The 24,981-nt window shown below is 38.3% G+C and overlaps 2 protein-coding genes across 4 annotated transcripts in view; both read left to right on the top strand.

Annotated features, from left to right (window-relative positions):
- Positions 1–3,533, top strand: part of LOC106676122 (scavenger receptor cysteine-rich type 1 protein M160-like) — a 51,106-nt gene extending 47,573 nt beyond the window's left edge. For both annotated transcript variants that reach the window (XM_024805193.2, XM_076873813.1), the window contains 2 exons: positions 2,447–2,755; positions 2,856–3,533. In XM_024805193.2, coding sequence (XP_024660961.2) covers positions 2,447–2,755; positions 2,856–2,863 — 317 coding nt within the window. In that variant the 3' untranslated portion in view covers positions 2,864–3,533. The remainder of the gene's footprint in view (positions 1–2,446; positions 2,756–2,855) is intronic.
- Positions 3,534–11,449: 7,916 nt separating this feature from the next.
- LOC101479947 (scavenger receptor cysteine-rich domain-containing protein DMBT1) lies at positions 11,450–24,121 on the top strand. Of its 2 annotated transcripts, none has more exons than XM_012916621.4 (17): positions 11,450–11,572; positions 12,599–12,676; positions 12,992–13,018; positions 13,125–13,436; positions 14,829–15,119; positions 15,231–15,545; positions 15,626–15,916; positions 17,338–17,652; positions 17,865–18,164; positions 18,677–18,976; positions 19,977–20,291; positions 20,856–21,164; positions 21,259–21,552; positions 21,640–21,975; positions 22,067–22,174; positions 23,137–23,221; positions 23,344–24,121. In XM_012916621.4, the coding sequence occupies exons 2-17, from the start codon at positions 12,625–12,627 to the stop codon at positions 23,489–23,491; spliced, it is 3,798 nt and encodes a 1,265-aa protein (XP_012772075.1). In that variant the 5' UTR covers positions 11,450–11,572; positions 12,599–12,624; the 3' UTR covers positions 23,492–24,121. The 2 variants fall into 2 exon arrangements, with proteins under 2 accessions (XP_012772075.1, XP_012772074.1); XM_012916620.4 differs by lacking the exon at positions 11,450–11,572 and adding an exon at positions 12,143–12,483.
- Positions 24,122–24,981: the final 860 nt, after the last annotated feature.

Here is a 24,981-nt window from a genome sequence, read left to right as displayed (position 1 = left end):
TTACCAGTATACCTGAATGACTGATACCATGAATTCAGAATGAAAGTTTTCATAGGCATCAAGTTAGAACTCATTTTCCCTCAAACTTTGGTAGGATAGGAGGCATTTTGCAAACCACAGATGTCACTTTCTGGTGGCTGTTAAAAAGCATGTAGGTTCATTTTTAAGAACCTGAAACTAATTTGATGTTTTGTTTTAACGTATGAGACAATACACAATATAGAGGAAATTCATCAGTATTTGATTCCACAAAAACTGAGGCATGAAAAATTGTGATTTCATTTGCACAATGCAAATAAATGCTTAGTTTGTTATTTTTTGAAAATACAATGTTTTTTACATTATCCTGAACAGATAAAAAAAAGTCTACAGCACTTTCATGCTTGTAAGTTAAGGAAGTAGGTAAAACCAAGAGCTGCTTGGTATAATTTGTTATAAATTGGTATATGTAAGCTGTAGAGGTGCTTACAGGTATGTTTTGTAAAAGCCAGGGTTGGCATTTCTTCCTTCACAGCTACCCTAATGTAGTTCATTATTTTATTATCTTACATACTATATACCTGAGTAGTATACACATTTAATGTTTCATTTTAAATAAAAGTGACTAAATGCTATATAATATCCAAGTAATATTACACGTAAGTAATTGTTATTCGTTGAAAATCGAAAGAGTCTGTTAGCTGCATCTAAGCTATATGATCTACATATTAATGTGAAAATATTGTACAATATATTGTGCGCACATGTACAGCACAGATGTCTTTTGAGAACTACAGTGGGGCAAAAAAGTATTTAGTCAGCCACCGATTGTGCAAGTTCCCCCACCTAAAATGATGACAGAGGTCAGTAATTTGCACCAGAGGTACACTTCAACTGTGAGAGACAGAATGTGAAAAAAAAATCCATGAATCCACATGGTAGGATTTGTAAAGAATTTATTCGTAAATCAGGGTGGAAAATAAGTATTTGGTCAATAACAAAAATACAACTCAATACTTTGTAACATAACCTTTGTTGGCAATAACAGAGGTCAAACGTTTACTATAGGTCTTTACCAGGTTTGCACACACAGTAGCTGGTATTTTGGCCCATTCCTCCATGCAGATCTTCTCGAGAGCAGTGATGTTTTGGGGCTGTCGCCGAGCAACACGGACTTTCAACTCCCGCCACAGATTTTCTATGGGGTTGAGGTCTGGAGACTGGCTAGGCCACTCCAGGACTTTCAAATGCTTCTTACGGAGCCACTCCTTTGTTGCCCGGGCGGTGTGTTTTGGATCATTGTCATGTTGGAAGACCCAGCCTCGTTTCATCTTCAAAGTTCTCACTGATGGAAGGAGGTTTTGGCTCAAAATCTCACGATACATGGCCCCATTCATTCTGTCCTTAACACGGATCAGTCGTCCTGTCCCCTTGGCAGAAAAACAGCCCCATAGCATGATGTTTCCACCCCCATGCTTCACAGTAGGTATGGTGTTCTTGGGATGCAACTCAGTATTCTTCTTCCTCCAAACACGACGAGTTGAGTTTATACCAAAAAGTTCTACTTTGGTTTCATCTGACCACATGACATTCTCCCAATCCTCTGCTGTATCATCCATGTGCTCTCTGGCAAACTTCAGACGGGCCTGGACATGCACTGGCTTCAGCAGCGGAACACGTCTGGCACTGCGGGATTTGATTCCCTGCCGTTGTAGTGTGTTACTGATGGTGACCTTTGTTACTTTGGTCCCAGCTCTCTGCAGGTCATTCACCAGGTCCCCCCGTGTGGTTCTGGGATCTTTGCTCACCGTTCTCATGATCATTTTGACCCCACGGGATGAGATCTTGCGTGGAGCCCCAGATCGAGGGAGATTATCAGTGGTCTTGTATGTCTTCCATTTTCTGATGATTGCTCCCACAGTTGATTTTTTCACACCAAGCTGCTTGCCTATTGTAGATTCACTCTTCCCAGTCTGGTGCAGGTCTACAATACTTTTCCTGGTGTCCTTCGAAAGCTCTTTGGTCTTGGCCATGGCGGAGTTTGGAGTCTGACTGTTTGAGGCTGTGGACAGGTGTCTTTTATACAGAGGATGAGTTCAAACAGGTGCCATTCATACAGGTAACGAGTGGGGGACAGAAAAGCTTCTTACAGAAGACGTTACAGGTCTGTGAGAGCCAGAGATTTTCCTTGTTTGAGGTGACCAAATACTTATTTTCCACCCTGATTTACGAATAAATTCTTTACAAATCCTACCATGTGAATTCATGGATTTCTTTTTCACATTCTGTCTCTCACAGTTGAAGTGTACCTCTGGTGCAAATTACTGACCTCTGTCATCATTTTAAGTGGGGGAACTTGCACAATCGGTGGCTGACTAAATACTTTTTTGCCCCACTGTACATGTAGATGTTTGTTTTAAAGATGTCCCTTTGAATTTGTATTCACTCTTTCTGCTCTGTTATGCAGAACAAGTCCGGTTGGTGGGTGGCTCAGGTGAATGCTCCGGCAGAGTGGAGGTCTTCTATAAAGGACAGTGGGGAACTGTGTGTGATGACTTTTGGGAAATGAGAGATGCTGATGTGGTATGCAGACAGCTTGGATGCGGTCATGCCATTTCAGCACCTGAAAGTGCTCATTTTGGTAGAGGCACTGGCCCTATATGGCTGGATAACGTAGCATGCTCAGGCCAAGAGTCTGCACTTTCACACTGTTCACATCCTGGTTTTGGACAAAATAACTGTGAGCATAATGAAGATGCCAGTGTTATCTGCTTAGGTAAGAGGCATAGCTCATTTTGAACTGACAAATTAGCTCACTGCTTGCCATTTGGTTAATACATAACAAACATTTAATTTCTGTTTCTGTTGCTCTACAGAAGCCTGAAATCACAATGAACCCTGCTCCAGAGGTAAACTGGAGTGACGGAAATGAAATTATCTACATTATAATAAGAGAACACATGTGTTTGATATTTCTCCCATAAATTCTCAGATCACAAATCTTCATCTTCCCTAAAGTAGATATTAGGTCATACTGCTGTGAATATCAAAAGAAAATGGAAATGGAAATCCTCATGGAAATGCTTCTGACTTATATTGACTATAAGTCGATATAAGTACTATAAGTACTATATACTATATTGACTATAGATCAGTAACTTTGTGCTTTGTTTGCTCAGTTTTGTATAATTGTTGATAAATTTAACTATTTCTGATATACATACCATGATAAACAACTTTTTTGCCTTACTGGAAAGGCCCAGCATCTCCCTGGTGTCACCTAGTACAATGGTGATCTAAAGTTGACACAATATCAGTCACTTGAGGCAGCACCTTCACTTGCCTCTGTTCATTTCATACCTGTGAGTTCTGTACAATAGAATATGACACCAAGGAGAGCAGATCTCTCTCTACAGTGTTAGCATCTCCAAAAAGTCCTTCTGTTCTTTTTCAGTTAGGACCCTCTATATCGCTGCAATATAAGCCATTTATTATAGACCTTAGGGTGACTTTTGTGATCTGGCATTATAAAAATAAAATGTAATTGAATTACATATGGTTGTCCTTCCTGATTTTCTTGCTGATGATCAGCCAATAAAGTGCATTTGATTGACTGATTAACATCTGGCTGCCTCTCACACTCTTAATTCCTATGGAAGCAGTAAGAATAAACTTGGAGGCTGCTTCTGCTGTTTGGGTTAGCTTTTGTTAAATAAACGGCACACAGTGTAATATGTCGTGTTCAGCTGAGGTTGAGCCTTCAAATGGAAAGAGAGTGTACTTTATTTTTCATGACTGTTTTTTCAATGCATGTGTGTGTACATACACACACATCATGTGTGTGTATGTACTCCATGAGATGACACAGTACTCATGGAGATTATTTCAGCAGGATGCACTGTGTCTCTGAGGCAAGTGGACAAAATTGAGGCACTTTTTATTATTTATAATAAACCAGATGCATCTTCTGTTCATGCAGCTAACAAAATAGAACAGCATATTAAGGGGGATGCTTTCTCGAAAACAAAGAAAACCAGTCATCCAGTATCAGAATATTCATTGTACTGTGTCCCTGTCCCTGAATCTCTGAGGGAGAGCCCAGCCATCCTTTGGAGGAAGCTCATTTCTGCTGCTTGCATGTAATTTCAAATGTTGCATTAGAAATTACCTGACAGTTAAAAAAGAACAAAACAAACATTGCTTCCTTTATGGTCACTCCTGTTCTGTAATGCTTATCAAATGTTATATGGTACCAAGGCCACAACTTAGGCACACGTGCACTTCTTCCGGACCGGCCCACTAACCAAGAGTAACCAACCTGTATTGAAAAGGAAAGAAGTAGAAAGTACAGATATTAATTTAAAAATGTAGAGAGTAAAAGTAGAAAGTTGTCAGAATAATAACTACTCATGTAAAGTACAGATATCTGTAAATTCCACTTTAGTTCAGTGATGAAGTGCAACATATCACGGTTAGCCAGCAGTGTGCCCTATAGGTCAGGTCTGGGTGACCATATTTCAGTAATAGCTGCTACAATCATGGGGTTCAGAAATATGCTTCTGTGGGGAGAACTGAAGCCAGGTTTAGAACAATATATCTTTTAACTGACATTTCAAGTAACACGGTGTGATACCAAAGCTAACAGCAGCGAATAGATACATAGTTTTTATCGTAGATAACTCTACAACCTTATTCCAAGATGGATTAAAGTTTACTCAATTGAAAAGAGTAGAGGAGAAAAATCTATTTTTCCATTTTTTAATGGAATGAAAGTGTGTTCCTATTTGTTTTAGAATCATAAAATCAGTGATTGTCCATTTGAAGCTGATGCTCAGGTGTCTCAACCCCCCACCCAAAAAACCCACATTTGGTTCATCTGGTCAGAGTCACGTGAATCCCAGCTGTCTGTTTTAAGTTTTGAGTGTGTACTAAAATAAAAATAAGTATTCTAATATCTTACCGGTTTGTTTTTATTCAGGCATTACATGTATACTATTTTTATTAAGAGAAATTAAGCTTGTGTTTCTGTCACGTAGTGCTTGTGCTTAACTATGAAGCTTATTAGACGTTATGAAGCAGATGATGCGTAAAAGCGAATTTTGTCAGTGTTTAAGATACTTTTTTAAAATTATGTTTTTTCTTCCTTAAAGAAATCTACTGTATCACGTGTATTTTTTTTATATCATGTGTAATGTCCATTGCATTTATTAATCACAATTAAATTAAGAGGGGATGACAGTAAAAAACCCCGGCGAGAAGATGTCATCAAGTACACTGCCATTCGAATAATCGCGCTGCGTCCAGACTCCAGTGTGAACTTACGAAGTCCGGACTGGCGAGAATGCGAGCACGGATAAGGAAGTGATTGTTTGCGGGATTTGTGGTGTTTTGGTGTAAGAAATAGCAAACCAAGGTACGACACACACTGGTTTTTACATAATCACAATGAGGCAGGTACCTCATAGCACAAGCATTACGCCCAACCTATTCTAAGAGTGTAAATATACATTTAGAATTATTTTTTATTTAACTGTTTACAAATGTCAAGGAGTCAGAAACAAAGGGAGAACACAATGACAAATGATAAATTTGATGAATAAACAAATAGACAACATTTTTTTCACTCCAAAATAATACAGCACCACAATGGTAGCCCAGTATTTCACATAACTGTGTGATACTCATGCATTTATTACTTCCAGGCTGGACTACTGCAAATCATTATTATCAGGATGTCCAAAACACTCACTGAAAAGCCTTCAGCTAATCCAAAATGCTGCAGCAAGAGTCCTGACAGGGACTAGAAAGAAAGAGCATATTTCTCCTGTTTTGGCTTCCCTTCATTGGCTTCCTGTTAAATCCAGAATTGAATTCAAAATCTTGCTCCTCACATACAAGGTCTTAAATAATCAGGCCCCATCTTATCTTAATGACCTTGTAGTACCATATCACCCTATTAGAGCACTTCGCTCTCGCACTGCAGAACTACTTGTTGTTCCTAGAGTATTTAAAAGTAGAATGGGAGGGAGAGCCTTCAGTTTTCAGGCCCCTCTTCTGTGGAACCAGCTTCCAGTTTGGATTCAGGAGACAGACACTATCTCTACTTTTAAGATTAGGCTTAAAACTTTCCTTTTTGCTAAAGCATATAGTTAGGGCTGGACCAGGTGACCCTGGATCCTCCCTTAGTTATGCTGCAATAGACGTAGGCTGCCGGGGGATTCCCATGATGCATGCACTTTCTCACTCACTATGTGTTGATAGACCTCTCTGCATTGAATCATATCTGTTATTAACCTCTGTATCTCTTCCACAGCATGTCTTTTATCCTGTCTTCCTTCTCTCACCCCAACCGGTTGCAGCAGATGGCCCCGCTCCTCCCTGAGCCTGGTTCCGCCGGAGGTTTCTTCCTGTTAAAAAGGAGTTTTTCCTTCCTACTGTCGCCAAAGTGCTTGCTCATAGGGGGTCATATGATTGTTGGGTTTTTCTCTGTATCTATGAAGCACCTTGAGGCGACTTTTGTTGTGATTTGGTGCTATATAAATAAAATTGAATTGAATTGAATTGAATTGAATAACTGTCACATGGTATTAAACAGAAGCTGTCAACTGAGCTCTTGAGTGGGAATTCATAATGAAGCAGTTTAATTTGTAGAATTAAGATGCTCTTCATGTTTTTGGCCACCAGATGCCACCAAAGAGGACTGTTGAAAACCGTTTAATAATTAACCCCTTTTCAATACAAGCTTCAATGCTTCAGAAAGCTTCATTTGCCCATCACTACTTAAAATGTGATATTGTATAATAGCCTAATCGAACAGAAGTGCTGTAGTTTGAACTTGCCCCCAACCACATCGCAAAGATGCTTGATTACATTACATTACTGAAACCAGTCATCAGAAGATGGGTACACTGAGGTCATAAGGGAATCGTTAGCAGCTACACTCAGGTATTCTTTGGTGTTTGAAAGCTGCACAACCGATGCTAAAGGTCCTAAAGTGTGCCAAAGTTCCCATATACCATTATACTACTAGCACCAGTCTGAACCGTTTATACAAGCAGGATGGATCTATGCAGTGATTTTCTCCTTTTCCCTATACCACATATTTTCCCTATACCACATATTTTCCCTATACCACATATTTTCCCTATACCACAGTAGGGTTTTGTTACAATCCCAGTAGATCAGCAGTTTCCGAAATAGTTAGACCATCCTGTCCGGCACCAACAACCATGTTCAAAGTCATTTAAATCCCCTTTCTTCCACATTCTGGTGCTTGGTTTGAACTTTGGGAGGCATGTCTCTTTCCCTAAAATGCACTAAGATGCAGCCATGTCAAAGGCTGATTAGATATTTGGATTGACCAGCAGTTGAACTGGTGTAGCTAACATAGTGATTGGTAAGTGTATCTGACTTTATTTTCTGTGGGGAAACTGCAGTGGCCGCTATTGGACTTTCCCAAAATGTTTGAACAATTCAAGCTGAAGTAGAGTGAGCATTTGTAAGTTAAAAATAGTTGCTAACTGTACAGTATTGCCTTTAATACATAATTTAAGGTCTTCAAAGTATTTGTCTTAAGGAAGTGCAAGGTCCTTACAACAGTCTAATATTAACACAAATCCAAGCCAATAACAAGATAAAAGTACTCCTAGCGCTGCAATTGCTGTTCTAATTATAACTCTGGTATATACACGCATTTCTACTTATTAGACTATTATCTTGTTTGTGACATGACCAGCCTGTTTATCAGACTGCACACAGTGTCTTCTTTTTCAGGTAGCTTTGTGATGTAATTTCCTATCAGAGAACCTCAGATCCTGTAATAATTTACCCAAATGTCAATATGTGTTTAACCTGCTGTCCTTTCAAACTCCAGTATTCTCTAACACTAGTTTCAAATTCGGCCAAGACTCAGTTCAATTCATTGGGCCAGTTAGTACTTTCACGTTATTCACAGCCTCTGGTTGTGCTGGCTACAACCCTTTTTTTTTTTTCTTCAAACAGTCCCTATAAGGACATTTTCACTGCATGCAAGCTTTTAACAGATGAACCAAGTACTTCCCTCTGAGGACTGTTTTATGTGTTACCAAGTCTGAGGCAATAAGACTTTGTAACAAATAATATAAAACTGAATAGACAAACAAATGTATCTATTTTTTTCTATCACTTTATTCCCACACATCCGACTGAAGATGCTAAACTCTGGTTTTGAAGTATAAAGAAATGAATGGAGAGTGTTATAGAAATACACACATGAATTTTAAAGTAATAAACCTACTATGTGATTTCATTTTATGCAATATGTGAAAACATAAGCATAGACTTTGGCCACAAGTCTAAGCACAACCACAAACCAAACAAAGCTGAAATATTTGGCCAGTCATCCACCCATTTTCTTAGCTATCACCAGTCTGTTGCAAAACTAATTAAGAGAGACAGAAAACCATTCTCACAAACACACCTATAGTCAATTTACAATTAACAGTTAACTTAACATGCATGTCTTTGAACTGTGGGAGAAGACCAGAGTACCTCTAGAGAGGACACAAAGGAACATGCAAACTTCAAGATTCAAACCCATAAGTTTATTGCTGTGAGGGGACAATGATAACCTTTGCTAACCACATTGGATTTTTCTGTCTGACAAAAATTGATTCACAGTATATCATAGGATATACAAAAATAAGTCAGTGTGGAAAAGCTCACTGTAGCATCCACAAGTGCAGGTTAAAGCACTGCCATGCTAAGAAGAAGTCATCTATGAACAGTCTTATCTTGGTCAAAGCTCAATTAAAATAGACTAAGACAAAGTGGAATATTGGTCTTTGGTCAAAGGAATCAAAATTTTAAATTATTTTTGGAAAACATGGACAACACGTCCTCCAGACTAAAGAACAGAGGGACCATCCAGCTTGTTATGAACATTTAGTTCAAAAGCCCGCATCCCTGATGGTACAGGTTGCATTAGAGCCTATGGAATTGGCAGCTTGCAATGGAAACTCACCATCCGTGCAGTGAAAAGTAAACACTAGGTTTTAGAGCAACATATGCTCCCACCTAGACAATGTCTTTTTCAGGTAAGGCCTTGCATACAGTGGGGCAAAAAAGTATTTAGTCAGCCACCGATTGTGCAAGTTCCCCCACTTAAAATGATGACAGAGGTCAGTAATTTGTACCAGAGGTACACTTCAACTGTGAGAGACAGAATGTGAAAAAGAAATCCATGAATTCACATGGTAGGATTTGTAAAGAATTTATTCGTAAATTAGGGTGGAAAATAAGTATTTGGTCACCTCAAACAAGGAAAATCTCTGGCTCTCACAGACCTGTAACGTCTTCTGTAAGAAGCTTTTCTGTCCCCCACTTGTTACCTGTATGAATGGCACCTGTTTGAACTCATCATCTGTATAAAAGACACCTGTCCACAGCCTCAAACAGTCAGACTCCAAACTCCGCCATGGCCAAGACCAAAGAGCTTTCGAAGGACACCAGGAAAAGTATTGTAGACCTGCACCAGACTGGGAAGAGTGAATCTACAATAGGCAAGCAGCTTGGTGTGAAAAAATCAACTGTGGGAGCAATCATCAGAAAATGGAAGACATACAAGACCACTGATAATCTCCCTCGATCTGGGGCTCCACGCAAGATCTCATCCCGTGGGGTCAAAATGATCATGAGAACGGTGAGCAAAGATCCCAGAACCACACGGGGGGACCTGGTGAATGACCTGCAGAGAGCTGGGACCAAAGTAACAAAGGTCACCATCAGTAACACACTACAACGGCAGGGAATCAAATCCCGCAGTGCCAGACGTGTTCCGCTGCTGAAGCCAGTGCATGTCCAGGCCCGTCTGAAGTTTGCCAGAGAGCACATGGATGATACAGCAGAGGATTGGGAGAATGTCATGTGGTCAGATGAAACCAAAGTAGAACTTTTTGGTATAAACTCAACTCGTCGTGTTTGGAGGAAGAAGAATACTGAGTTGCATCCCAAGAACACCATACCTACTGTGAAGCATGGGGGTGGAAACATCATGCTATGGGGCTGTTTTTCTGCCAAGGGGACAGGACGACTGATCCGTGTTAAGGACAGAATGAATGGGGCCATGTATCGTGAGATTTTGAGCCAAAACCTCCTTCCATCAGTGAGAACTTTGAAGATGAAACGAGGCTGGGTCTTCCAACATGACAATGATCCAAAACACACCGCCCGGGCAACAAAGGAGTGGCTCCGTAAGAAGCATTTGAAAGTCCTGGAGTGGCCTAGCCAGTCTCCAGACCTCAACCCCATAGAAAATCTGTGGCGGGAGTTGAAAGTCCGTGTTGCTCGGCGACAGCCCCAAAACATCACTGCTCTCGAGAAGATCTGCATGGAGGAATGGGCCAAAATACCAGCTACTGTGTGTGCAAACCTGGTAAAGACCTATAGTAAACGTTTGACCTCTGTTATTGCCAACAAAGGTTATGTTACAAAGTATTGAGTTGTATTTTTGTTATTGACCAAATACTTATTTTCCACCCTGATTTACGAATAAATTCTTTACAAATCCTACCATGTGGATTCATGGATTTTTTTTCACATTCTGTCTCTCACAGTTGAAGTGTACCTCTGGTGCAAATTACTGACCTCTGTCATCATTTTAGGTGGGGGAACTTGCACAATCGGTGGCTGACTAAATACTTTTTTGCCCCACTGTATGCCAGTGAAACACTGCTAAACGGCACGCTGCAACTATTACAACAGCATTGCTTCACTGCAGAAGAGTCCACATGCTGAACTACCTTTCACTACCTGAAAACATTTGAAACACACCATGAAATGAAAACTATAAAGATGACTCATGATTGTTGAGCAGCTATAATCCTATCAGACAAGAATGGGACAACTACTCATCTCCTCTTATTGCTCAATAGTTGCTCACGTCTCAAAAAAGCAGATAGGGCCATTTTTTTGTAGGATCCCCTCTTCTTTGAACAAAAGTATGTAAATGGCAACCCACTGGAAACAAACCATTAACTTTCTTCTCAATATTTGACATTTTCCTTGTTAAAATGTTGTTTTCTTTCAGGAAAGCAAATATGAAGGAAAAGTAAGGAATACATTGAGAAACATAGGCTGGAAAAAGAGGAAGTTAAGATAATGTGACGGAAATTGCTCTGTGTGACTACAGATAACAAAATCAGCCAAAATCAACTTAAATGCTGAATGGACAAATTAATTAGGAAATAGCAAGTAAAGAATGAACACAGCGTTCTTAGAAAACAACAAAACATTTTATCGAAAGGTCATTTTAAAGCAATGATTAGTCATCAATTTCTTATTAATCTGACTAACTAAAGTAATATATGCTTTTAGTATTTACAACAAAAGAAGAACAGATTTATAAGACTGACTGAGACTCAGAGTTTCACAACAGGAAGTGCTTTGCATACCCAATCCCAGATGAGAACGCCTTGAATAATAAAATACAGGACAAGAACTGGGTCTGAACAGTTTAGTGAAGGAACAAACTTCAGCAAGTTGAGATCTGGTATCTCAAACCAGAGTTATTCTTCATTATACTGATGAACAAAACCTACAATAATCTATTTTAAAGGTAAGAACATTATTTGCAAAATATATTCAAATAGCTTATTTAAAGTTTAAAGTTTGGTTCATCTAACATAACAAAATATTTCTTTCTTATGCTGTGTTAGATGTACAGAGAGGAGAATAGAGATATCCTGCACAATAATCCAGGTTCAGAATATCACACTGTAAGCACAAAGTGCCAAATCAGCATTAATATATGATATATATGAAAATTGAAATTCCACTAACATGTGTAAAAGTTATTGTGATACTGAAAACAACTATAATTAAGCTGTGTATTCAAGTCAAATATCTGAAATCAGCTTTTGTCTTGAGGCTTCCTAAGAGAATCTGTGATGTAGAATTTTTTATTTTGTTTTATTAAAAAAAAAGGTTGTATGCACATGAGTTCATCCTGCTTAGTGGAATTAAATAAAAGGATTGTTGCAACATGTACAAATGAAAGATGAAAGCACTGCTGTGAATGATAACCAGAGGTGGGAGGAGGCAGGTAAAGAGGGTGGTCAGTGGTCAAGTTCACCAATCGATATTTCACAAAAATCGTCCCTGTGATCTCTATTTCCCAATTATCTATGTTGCGTGCAAAAATAATTCTTACTGTTATAATTCTTTTCCAGCATAATGTTAAATTGTTGTTTCTCTTTCTGCTCAATTTCACACCTGTTTTTTTTTTAAATAGTAATGTAGGCATTGTGTAAAAAACAAAATCCCCTCTCATCATCTCCCCTTTAATGATTGATCAAAATGTCAACATGGATCCAGTTTGCAGTCCAAGTCCAGGTGGTCCCTTTTGATTCATAACAATTACTGGATATGTTCATGGGGCTTTTATCCTTAGGGTATTTCAAACATGAGCAAGTTCGTTTAAATTTTGATTTCATTTTAACAGTGTTCTAGACATTGTGAATTTAAAAGGTAAGATGACTATATGATCACCTTCTGGATAAAAACAAAAGGGCTTTAAAAAGCTTTTCTAAACACAGGAGGAGACGTAAAGCCACTGTTTTAATTTTACAAAAATATTTTACAGCATTTGATCAACACTGAAGACCAAATATGATCCTCATTTCGGATGAAAAACGACATTTTGTTTTTTACTTGTCTCTTGGTAAGTTACTGGAGGTTTTTTCTCAGTCTGACTTCTTGTGTTTTTTCTTGAGTGGACATAGTTTGATTGCTTGTTAACATCATAAGTGACCAATGGGAGTTTTAGTGTCTGCACTGAAATACTCCTGGATGACTGAACGTGTTAAATATGCTTTACTGGATCAATTAGAAAATATCCCCGACTGTTCCATATTTATAATATATTTCACATATTATAGCTATGACTGCAGTATAGGCTGTTAACTGAAGGATATATCTAGATTTACATATCAGGCCTGTCAGGCTTAATCACATCATTTTGCTATTTCTGCTGCAGGCCTCTTGAGTTTTCTACAGTTTACTGGTCAGTAAGTAACACACAAATATTAAAAAAAAAAATAATTGTAATGGCTTTATGGCCAAGGCGACACATTGTGCATCCTTTGTGGTTTTGTTTTTCTCATATCCAGAATGTGAGAAAATGAGGCTGGTCGGACCTTCGCGTTGCTCTGGTAGAGTGGAGATCTTCTACCAAGACAGTTGGGGAACTGTCTGTGATGATCAGTGGAGCATGGCCAATGCTGAGGTGGTGTGTCGAGAGCTAAGCTGTGGGGCAGCTATGGAGGCCAAAAAAGGTGCTTTCTTTGGACAAGGAAAAGATGAGATCTGGTTGGATGATGTACAGTGTGTTGGCCATGAGTCTTCCATCCTTAAGTGTCAACACAGACCTTTTGGGCAAAATAACTGTGGCCATAGTGAAGATGCAGGAGTGGTCTGTTCAGGTAAGCCTAAATAATGTTTGACTTCAGATGTGAGGTTTAACTTTATCAAATAGCATTTTCTCAAAGAAGATGTTTGTGTATTTGTTTTTCCTTATACACATGTATTAAGAACTTTACTTTAGCTTCAAAAATAATATCGTTTTGATGAATTCAACATGTTTACATATGATTTTTTTAAAGATGAAACAAGCAACACATGAAATGTTACACTAGTTGAGAAGGTGGATTTTGTCATTCTCGGACAATCTGGCTGTTTCCACTATTCTCTGATTTTTCTGCTAAGCTAAACAAGCACTGTACTAACCATTATCATTACCACTGACTGCAGTCACGTAGAATTCCTTCATATGAGCAAGGTGTCAGCTCAGCAAAACCCCCAAATGTCCCTCTCCATGAAATGTGGAACTGTAGTTGAAATTGAGAAATACTGCACAACTAAAAAAACAGCTAACACAGCACTTATGTTAGTCTGCGGCATTATAGTATCTCCTGTTTTAAGTTCCTCTGTGATTATATTTCTGTGAAACAAAAATATAACTGATAAAACTGAATTTTACATATTGCTGTAGAAACCATCATAACCCTGTATAAATTGTAACATGCAATCATGTGTTCATGTGTTTGGTATTGAAATACAGACAGCTATCTGTGTATATTATAGAGAAGATTCATTTATTTGCACAAAATATGAGTACAGATTTTATCACACAATCACAAACATCCATTTTTAGTCTTTTGTTCTTGCCATGTCCAACTAAAGAGGTAATAATGTTTTCCTCCAATTTTTTGGACTACTGAAGTAGTTCACACCAGGAATTTGATATTTAATAGATTTATTATGTGTTGATACTTGCTATAAAGATTTAAAGGTTGTGAAGGCCTACATTTAAAGCATATTTTACAGTGTGCAATGTAACATGTACAATATATGCATTCATATACACAAGACTATAATGATATATAATAATAATAATAATAGTACTAATAATAACATATACATTAATATACACAAAATAAATATTTCTAATCTTTATTACAAACATTTATTTTTGCCCTTAATGTCTAGTGAAAGTGTCAAATGAAAACAGGTAAATTAACAATTTGGCTTACTGGGAAGTACACGTATACCTATTACTGATCACTGATTACTAAGCAAATCAGCTTAAACAAACAAGATAAACCTGTCTGATGGTGATAGCTGACTCCAGTTTTGATTCTGGCCTTAACCAACCAGCTCCTGGCCAAGAAGGCTTTAAAATTAGCAAGCTAACTTAACAAAAAAACTTCCATCCATCCATCCATCCATCATATTATTTAACACCAACTTACCTCTTAGTTTTATATTTAAGAGATATTCGTTATTACATTTTTTTTTATTAACATCATTTACAGAAAATGTGCGGTTTACAAATGGAACCACTCGTTGTAATGGCAGAGCGGAAGTCTACCATGAAGGTCAGTGGAAAAAAGTTTGCAGTGACTGGGGCAAAGAAGCAGCTCAGGTGGTGTGCCGAGAGGGCGGCTGCGGTGATCCTCTCCCTCAGACCGAAACACCCTATTTTGGAGAAGCACGTGACCTCACCGCAGTCAAAACCATCTGCTCTGGAAATGAGACCTCTGTCTCACAGTGCTCAGTTCTAAAAGTCAATGAAAGTTGTGAAGATGCTACTGTTGTCTGTGGAAGTAAGTCACACTTGTGCCCACAAAACTATCACTAATTTGTTGTAAACTGACACTGTTAGACTGTCCCCTTGCTGAATAAACTTACCCTCAACATTTTTTTTAACCCAACAGACAGTCAACCCATTCGGCTTGTGAATGGGACTAATCGCTGCTCTGGTAGAGTGGAAATCTACTATAATTCACAATGGGGAACAGTCTGTGATGACAGATGGGGGATGCAAGAAGCAACTGTGGCATGTCGAGAGATGAACTGTGGCAATGCTCTCGCAGTCAAGTACAAGGCTTACTTCGGGAGAGGCCAGGATCAGGTTTGGTTGGATGATATTGAGTGCACTGGTCATGAGAAGTCCCTTGCTCAATGTCCTCACAGAGGTTTTGGTGAACATGACTGTGACCACAATGAAGATGCTGGTCTCGTGTGCTCAGGTAACACAGGCTCTATTCTGTTTGTTGCTCAAAACTGAGTTTTAAAGAAATTCTTAACAACACCAAATTTTGCTTTGCAGAAACAGTCAGATTGATAAATGGGACTGATGGTTGTTCTGGCAGACTGGAAGTTTTCCATGACGGCCGATGGGGGAAACTTTGTAATAATAACTGGAGCCTTAAAGAAACTACAGTTGTGTGTAAGGAGCTCAACTGTGGAGTGCCAATAAAATCCCAAAACAACTTCTTTTTTGGTGACAGCTCACTGCGAGGGTTCAGAAGTACATGCACTGGTAATGTGAGCACTATCAGCCAATGTCAACTGCAAGAACACATGGGATCATGTGCAGGTGTTTCTCTCGCATGTGCAGGTAAGAGACTAAAGATACAGATAAATTATGCCACCATTTTCCAAGGATAGCAAGCGTCATGTTTGATTATTTAAGAAGAATAGCTTTTGTCCATTATCTTTTTTTTACTAATTGTTTACCAGTAAATTAAATTAAAGGTTCGAGGCTCATCAGAAATAATAAATCTACCAACCCAGTGGTAGACACTGACAAGTTAAAGATAACATAATGGTTTCTAGTTATGCATTTAGTAATTTATAAAGGCAAAGGTCATTTGTATTATAAGAAAATATTGAGTGAATAAGAATAGTAGGGAACAGTATAAATGTGGACGTGGCCCAGGTGGATACAAAGTATAACTTTGGATGGATACAAAGTATAACTTTGTATCCATCCAACTTCCATCGCTGAGCAATTCCTGAAACTTTGATGTAACGTGGATGTGGCCCAGGTGGATACAAAGTATTACTTTGGATGGATACAAAGTTGTATCCATCCAAAGTTATACTTTGTATCCATCCAAAGTTATACTTTGTATCCATCCAAAGTTATACTTTGTATCCACCTGGGCCACATCCACGTTACATCAAAGTTTCAGGAATTGCTCAGCGATGGAAGTTCATGCCATGAAGCTCCTAGCACACAGTTGTTGTGCTGACTTTAATGCTAGAGGTCTGGAACAGTTATTAAGTCAGCAGAACACATTAAACTATCCTACAACACTATCCTAGCTAATATAACCCTTGGGGTTCATGTGTGGACACTCAGCAAACCTACAGTGGGCTGCCTACATGGGACCACACTGTGGTCAGAACATGTGCCATGTCTCCTCCCATGCCCAAACCAGGAATATTTGCTTTTTAGCAAAACATATAAACCACTACCCTTTGGAGTCACTTGCTCTCAAAGAGAAAAAAGTTCAGATCCTATCAAACAAGTTTGTCTGTCTCTATAAACACATCTAGAGTGAAAAGAAGTGAGTGAAGAAGAAATGGTCAATGCATTATGGGCAACTTCCAGCAGCCCAGGTCTACTGCAACATAACTAAAGAGCATTTAGGCTTACCTGATCTAGCCGTAACTATAACTTTTAACAAAATAGGAAAGCTTTTAGTCCAATCTTAAAAACAGATAGGGTGTCTGTCTCTTGAATCCAAACTGGGAGCTGGTTCCACAGGAGAAAGGGGGCAGAAAGCTGAAGACTCTGCCTCCCATTCTACTTTTAAATATCCTGGAAATCACAAATAAGCCAGTAGTCTGAGGGAGAAGTGCTTTATTGGGCGGGTATTGTACTATGAGGTCTTTAACATAAGAGGGTCCCTCATTATTCAAAATGAATAATGAGTCTGTTTTTTACAATATGCATGTAACTGCATGTAGCTTAATAGAATCAATTTGAAAGTTTGTAATATTTATTGGTAATGCCTTAATGTGTGCCCTCAGGTCAACCACCACTAAGGCTTGTGAACGGCACTGACCGATGCTCTGGCCGAGTGGAGATTCTGCATGACGGCCAGTGGGGAACAGTGTGTGATGATGAATGGGACTTCAGAGATGCTGAGGTGGTGTGCAGAGCCATGGACTGTGGAACACCTCAGACTGCCAAATCCAGTGCCTTCTTTGGTGAAGGCCAAGGAGTGATCTGGCTTGATGATGTCAACTGTCTAGGTAACGAGTCGTCACTTGTGCACTGCAGACGTTCCTCCTTTGGAGAAAATAACTGCGGTCATGGTGAAGATGCAGGAGTGGTTTGTTCAGGTACAAACTGTTGATGTTTCATTTCATACAATGCCTTCTTTTTACTTTTAGATGTTACTTTGTTTTGTTTTTTCTGATTAGCATTTTATTATAAATTATACTGTAGTTATTTCTACAACACTAATAAGAATATCACATGGATTTCAATGAATTCACTTTTTCTTTCATATGAACACCAGCTCATTGCTGATTTTCTCCTCTTTGCTTTGTAGCTACCATTCGACTAATCAATGGGACTGACATGTGCTCAGGAAGGGTGGAGGTCCACTATGGTGAACACTGGTCACCAGCACTTAATGTCAACTGGGGGAGGAATGAAGCTACAGTGGTGTGCAGAGAGATGAATTGTGGAGATCCTGTCAAGATGTCAGGGTCATTTGGTCAAGGTGGAGATCTGAGAGGGTACGAGATCCATTGTAATGGTAGAGAGACCTCTCTCACACAGTGCTCATTTAGAGACTATAGCAGATCTGCCACGAACCGTGTTGAAGAAGCCTCTGTGGTATGCTCAGGTAAGACTTTATGTCAAATTAAATTAGAGTTTCAAAATGTAAGTGAATCAATGATAGCCTTCTTAAAAAATATTAAATATAAGTGGTTCCAATTAATGTGTTGATGCAAACAACCAGACAGATATTTTTTCATAGTTGAAACCCATGTGTTGATGCATCTGGTACCAATACCAAAAACATGGTCGCTATGTTCAGACATGTGAGCTATGCCTGAGCATGTACTCTAAGAAGGTCACTAGGATCAGGCAAGCCAACGTACACACAGATGTATAAGCACACAAAATAATTAGCCTGCAACTTTGTAAAGCAACAATGAAATACATAGTTATCTCATCTGTTCAGATGATTAACCTCCTCTTCAAACAGCAGGTGTAAGTATCATGAATTCAGACGCACAGACACTGAAACTTAACAAAGGCTAAGACAATGTAAACAGGATTTAGTGTTTCTGTTTCTGACCTGGCCCCTAAGTTGGATTTCACGTACATTAATTTGAAAACAATGATTTTCAGGTAACGTGAGATTAAATGGTGGATCCACTCGTTGCGATGGAAGAGTAGAATATTTTGATCAAAACCAGTGGGGGACTGTGTGTGCTGAATCCTGGGACATGAATGATGCAACAGTGGTGTGCAAACAGTTGGATTGTGGGAGGCCCCATAAGCTTCTTCAGCTTGGCCCTGGTACAGGACAGACCTGGAATGATCAAATTGAATGCAATGGAAGAGAGTCTACATTGACTCAGTGTCCACAAAGACCATATCCAGACAGGACTTGCAACAACACTGTATTGGCTGGTGTTTTCTGCACAGGTAAGAGAAAAGCATACAATAAAGGCTGTGAAACTATGTGAAATGTCAATAAAAACAGAATTCAGTAATGTGAGAATCTTATAAATCCATGGTTGATTCACAATAGAACCTAGAAAACACCAAAATTTGACATTCTTCTGGAAAAGCATTGATGACTATGAAATTAGCAGCTTACAAATCTGGAAAGAATCAAAATGCTGCATATAAGTTTTAAAGCAACATGTGTTTCCATGCAAGATGATGTTTATATCTGGGAACGCTTTGAGCAGTTGGAAATATAGCAAATATTTTTCTTACATTTTGTCAGTTGAAATATTAGATTTTTTTTTTCCATGGTTCTATTGTGAATAAAATATTTTCTTACTGAATTCTGTTTTCACTTAGATTTTAAACAGTGTCCCAACTTTTTAGGAATTAGATTTGTACAAAAAATGCCAGAATGTAATGTCGGCAGCTCTTCTGAATTTAAATAATGTACAATATATCCCAAAAGGCTGATTCTGTTCATTTGCACGTAGCGTTTTCAGTGGGAGAAACATTTCGTCACTCATCCAAGTGACTTCTTCAGTCTCAGCAGACTGCAGGTCTCCTCAGCCTTATAAACAGAACATGATGAGGTCCATTCCTTGATCATTAATATTTGATCAGTGGTTGTTGATCAACGGTCATGACAATTTGCATTTTAATTATCAAAGAATTGACCTCGCAGCTCATTGTTCATTCAGTTGTGCTGGTTTCAGTTATTATGCAATGTACTGTTTATAAGACTGGGGAAACCTGCAGTCAGCTGAGAGTGAAGAAGTCACTTGGATGAGTAACGAAATGTTTCTCCCTCTGAAAACGTTACGTCCAGATGAACAGAATAAACCTTTTGGGATTTACTTAGCTGGATGATTGAGCATGCATCAAGACTGTACAATATACCTAAACACATCACAGTTATTTTGTTGATTATTCTTCCACACCTGTGGCTACATTTTTGGTTTACTTGACTTCACAGGAAGCTTGGCTATCCGGGTGGCTAACAGTAACGATGAGTGCTCTGGAAGAGTGGAGGTACGTCATGGCGAGCAGTGGCACACAGTGTGTGACACGGACTGGACTCTAAGTAAAGCTCAAGCAGTTTGCGAGACGCTGGAGTGTGGACGTGCCATGAATGCTCCTGGTGCTGCTTTTCACGGCCCAGGCAGTGGACCAGTGGTGGAGGCTAGCTCTTCATGCTTTGATAATGTGACATCTCTTCAGCAATGCTCAGTCAAAGGTTTTACAAGAGCAACCTGCGGGCATGAACATGATGCTGGTGTTCTCTGTGCAGGTAAAGACTTTTATCATTGTGTGTTCAAAATTCTCAGATATTTTTTCCTAACATCAAAGACAGTATAAAAGATGAATGTAGCTCCAAGTGTCACCAACTGGTTTGTGAAGTCCTATTATGGAGCCTTGAGATTACTCTTTTTTCGTAGTCACCATCTTGGTGTTTTAAACTAGAGGTGATGAGAAACAGGCTGTTTGAACTGGGAAACCACATGCTAATGACATAATTGTAGCTAATGTAATTACCGGATTTGACCAAGTAATGTGTTACATTACCGCATTACTGGGAAATGTAATGTGATTACAGTTATTTTGAAACCCGTTAAATGAACAGCACTGCTTATCTTACTCTATAGATTAAAAAGCAAAATGTAAAACATATTAAAATGTTAAAGTGACTAATAAACTAATAAACTATATAATATAAGTAATATTATACTTCAGTATTTTGTTATTAGTTGCAAAAGTCTGTATATGAGCTATATGATTCATGTATTAATACAAAAATATTATTTTAAGGACTTTCCTTTGCACTTGTATTCACTCTTTCTGCTCTGTTATGCAGCACAAGTCCAGTTGGTGGGTGGCTCAGGTGAATGCTCCGGCAGAGTGGAGGTCTTCTATAAAGGACAGTGGGGAACTGTGTGTGATGACGATTGGGAAATGAGCGATGCCGATGTAGTATGCAGACAGCTTGGTTGCGGTCATGCCGTTTCAGCACCTGCAAGTGCCCATTTTGGTAGAGGCAGTGGCCCTATATGGCTGGATAACGTGGAATGCTCAGGCCAAGAGTCTGCACTTTCACACTGTTCACATCCTGGTTTTGGACAAAATAACTGTGGGCATGGTGAAGATGCCAGTGTTATCTGCTTAGGTAAGAGACATAGCTCATTTTGAACTAACAAATGATCTCATTGCTTGTAAGAATACCGTGTTGGCAGTTACACAACATTAATTTTCTCTTTTAGGTGCTCTGCAGAAGCCTGAAATCACGATCAACCCTGGGGTAGAGGTAAACTGGGGTGACAAAGTTGAAATTACCTGCACGCTAGTAACAGAACACATGGGCGGTACATTTCTCCTGAAAAAAACCCAAGGGTCATTTCAAATGGAGAAATTCTCAGATCAAGCTTCTGCAACCTTTGTCTTCCCTAAAGTGGACTTTAGTCAGAAGGGTTCATACTACTGTGAATATCAAAAGAAAATGGCCAATCAAATCATCTACTATCCTCAAGGAATTCCTGCTGACCTCTCTGTTGTAGGTCAGTGAATATCATGCACAGTTTTTGTATACTTGTTGGAAATTTGACTTTTTCTAATATATATTTATATATTTATATTGTTTGCAGTTAAACTGGAAAAACCCAGCATCTCCCTGGTGTCCCCCCATGCAATGGTGGTCTACAGTCCCGACAAAGTATCAGTCACCCGAGGCAGCACCTTCTCCGTCACTTGTTCTATTCATTCCATTTACTCTAGAGGTTTCTTCAGTTTGACAAATTTAAACACGAACAATACTGAAACAATGTCAGCATTTGGCTACTCAGTCTTATACCTGGCCACTTTTGAGCTCCCTTCAGTAGATTTTAAAGACCAAGGATCGTACACGTGTCACTACAGCGTTAACATCTCTGCAATGTCCTTCTCTTCTGCTCCTTCAAGGAACCTTTATATCTCCGTTACCTGTAAGATCTGAAATTGAAAACAATAAATATATATTACTTTATATAGTATTTATATGGTTATTGTTGTGTCTAACTCTTTTTATTCTTACAGCAAGCTCATCTTCTTCAGTTGTCGCAGCTGTTGTGGGTGTGCTAGTAGTTTTGCTACTCCTCGTGGTTATTATTTTCCTGGTCTGGAGAAGGAAGTGGGGGGTTTCTGGTAAGAAACAGTTTTTATAACTCCATTATCCTCTTTTTTATGATACATATTGTCTTTGAAAGTGCTCTAAACTATTTTGATGTTATCAATGGATAAATCTACTATGCATAACGTATGAGGTGGCACTTGTAGAGATGAATGTACTCATTATTATTTAGGTATTTTAAAGCAACTTTGGAGTCCTTGTTTTGATTTTATAAACACCAGCATTATTCTCTGGTAAACCCACTGAAATCTTTCAATTGAGCAGTGCTCAGTCACATCAAACTGGTTAAGGAACTACTTTACTACTAAACCTTTTCAACTTTATTTCAGAAAATTCACTAAATTGTACCTTTGGGATTAATAACTCATAAAAAGTTATAATATCAACAATACCTTCACTTTTCTCAATCACATCTTTAAGGCAGAAAACTGTGAGAAGAGTACGCAAAGTGAAACACTGAAAAGACACAATACACACACAGCTTACTTTTTGTGATTTAAATATCAACATGGCTTAACATGACATATTTTGTAGTTTAGCTGAGGTTGTAGTTAGATCATTTTAAGATCTGATAAAGACTGGATTATTTCCATTATGTCTTGACAAGTAAAACCTTTGAACTAAAAGAAGGTGCACTTTCTTTTTCACATGACTGTAAGTGGCAATATGTTGGCTGTCTCACCTTCATCATTTGTTAGAGATATTTATATTTACCGTACTTTCCAGACCAGTTGGTGTGATATGCATAACTCCTGAGAGTGAATTTACACTGAAACAACAGAATCTCATAACCAGTGCATTGTTGCTCACTGTCTTCTTGAGGTGTAACTGAGCAACTGATTACACTGTTATCAACTTTATTTCTTTATAATGTCAGTGTTGATCCTCAGCAGCACCTTGAATCAGTTCATTGGTTCACTCCAATGTTTAAAAAAAAGGACTGCTAACGTTATGGTGATGTTTGCTCCATTTTCAGAAGTCATTGTTCAGTTTAGTAACAGATTTGGAGCAGCAATAAAACAAGAAATGGAGGACAAAACCACTGTAGCCCTTGATGAAAGGTAAGGGGAAAAAATGAAACATGCATTTCAAACATGCACAAATATTTTGAATTTAAGAAAGTTTAAAAAATATACGATATGATTATAATTGCCAATTTTGTGCTCTTTGTTCTCTCCTTCAGAGAGAGGAATAACCAACTGTATGAGCCATGCACTCCCGGCCCAGAACAGAGTAAAACTGATGCAGATACTGATAGCAATGCTGAGAGAGCACCCGAAGACCTGGCTGGAAAAGTGTGTTATGAGCTTGAACCTCTTGTTGTTTCATGATAACATGTATGAAAACATAACCTCAGTAATGTGGTTTTAGTAAATATAAAGAGGAGTATAACAGTAGGCTAAAAAGCAGACCTTTAGTGAAATATTTGCAAAAAGTTTCATTTCTCTTTTGACATCTAAACCACATCCATAGTGATGTTGCAATGACCTACTCTGAACCATAGTTTTCAACGCAACAGCAAAGTGACTACCAAACTATTTCAGATCAGCAAAATAAACACTTTCATTCTGTGTGAAGTTGCTCTTTAGGACTGTTTAAGGATTGTCGGTTTTTTAAATTCTTTTTTCAACAAATAATTCATAAATCTTCAGACTTTGTTTCATTAAACCTGAGCTGTTTCCAGTCTTTTAAGAGAACTTTAAATGATTTGTTTAAAATAACATGTATGCTTATCCTGTCAGAGTATTCCTCTTTCATGCAAAAGTCTTTTTCACGTGTTTTTATTTGGTAATTTTTGTCTGCACTGAGTGATTCTCACACTTCAAGGTTCAAGGACTTTTACGAAGATGCCTATTATGAATATCTTGTTTGACTTTAACACTGACTATATTTCATGATGAGTTGCTTTTTCTTCTTAATCTTTTCTGGTATAAGAATAAATATGTACTTCATATACAACATGGGTCATTTGTTATACATGGTCCATTTGCACATCATAATTTAATTATCATAATCACAGATTAAATATATACGTTATAGAGGTCCTTCAAGTATCAAAGAGTATCAAAACTGACTATATCAATAGCATATCATTAGTCGATACTGGAAAAATATATAACTTACACATTTCATTAAATATAAATATTTAGGTTGTACATAACTTTTGTGTAAAATTCTCATTGTAATTTAAAAATATCTCAGTAGACCTTTGGTCAAAATACATTTGTAGATTAAATAAGCTACATAAAGTACAATATATTTAGATTAACAAAATTTAAAGTGTCAAATGGAGAAGTCTGAAGAAGTCAGTTTGATAAGTGACGAAATGTTTCTCCCACTGAAAATGCCTCGGTATTTACTGGGATTTACTTACCTGGATGATTGAGCATGCATCAAGACATTTTGGATTTTAGTTTTTAAAGAACATTTTTTTTATTTTGCAATTTTTTTAATGGTGTTTATTCCTGTTTTCCTTCTCTGGGAATAAACCTTTACTGATTGGACCTGCTGAGTCTGTGCCCTGGGTTCTGATTCGCTTGCTCCCCCTTGTGTTAAAGAACCTCCTGGTGTGACATTTAGGCCCACCAGCTTTAGTGTCTACGTACACACTGTACTGCCAAGTATTCAGTCACCTGTCCAAATCATTGAATTCAGGTGTTTCAAACACTTCCATGGCCAGAGGTGAATAAAATCAAGCACCTAGGAATGCACATTGCTTCTACAAAGATTTGTGAAAGAATGGGTGTGAATGAGCTCGGTGCAACAAGTCCATTCATGGAATTTCCTCACTACTAAATATTCCATTCAACTGCTAGTGGTA

Source organism: Maylandia zebra, linkage group LG15, assembly GCF_041146795.1.
Source record: "Maylandia zebra isolate NMK-2024a linkage group LG15, Mzebra_GT3a, whole genome shotgun sequence".
Classification (NCBI taxonomy): Eukaryota; Metazoa; Chordata; class Actinopteri; order Cichliformes; family Cichlidae; genus Maylandia; species Maylandia zebra.
This window is presented reverse-complemented; position numbering and strand designations above follow the sequence as displayed.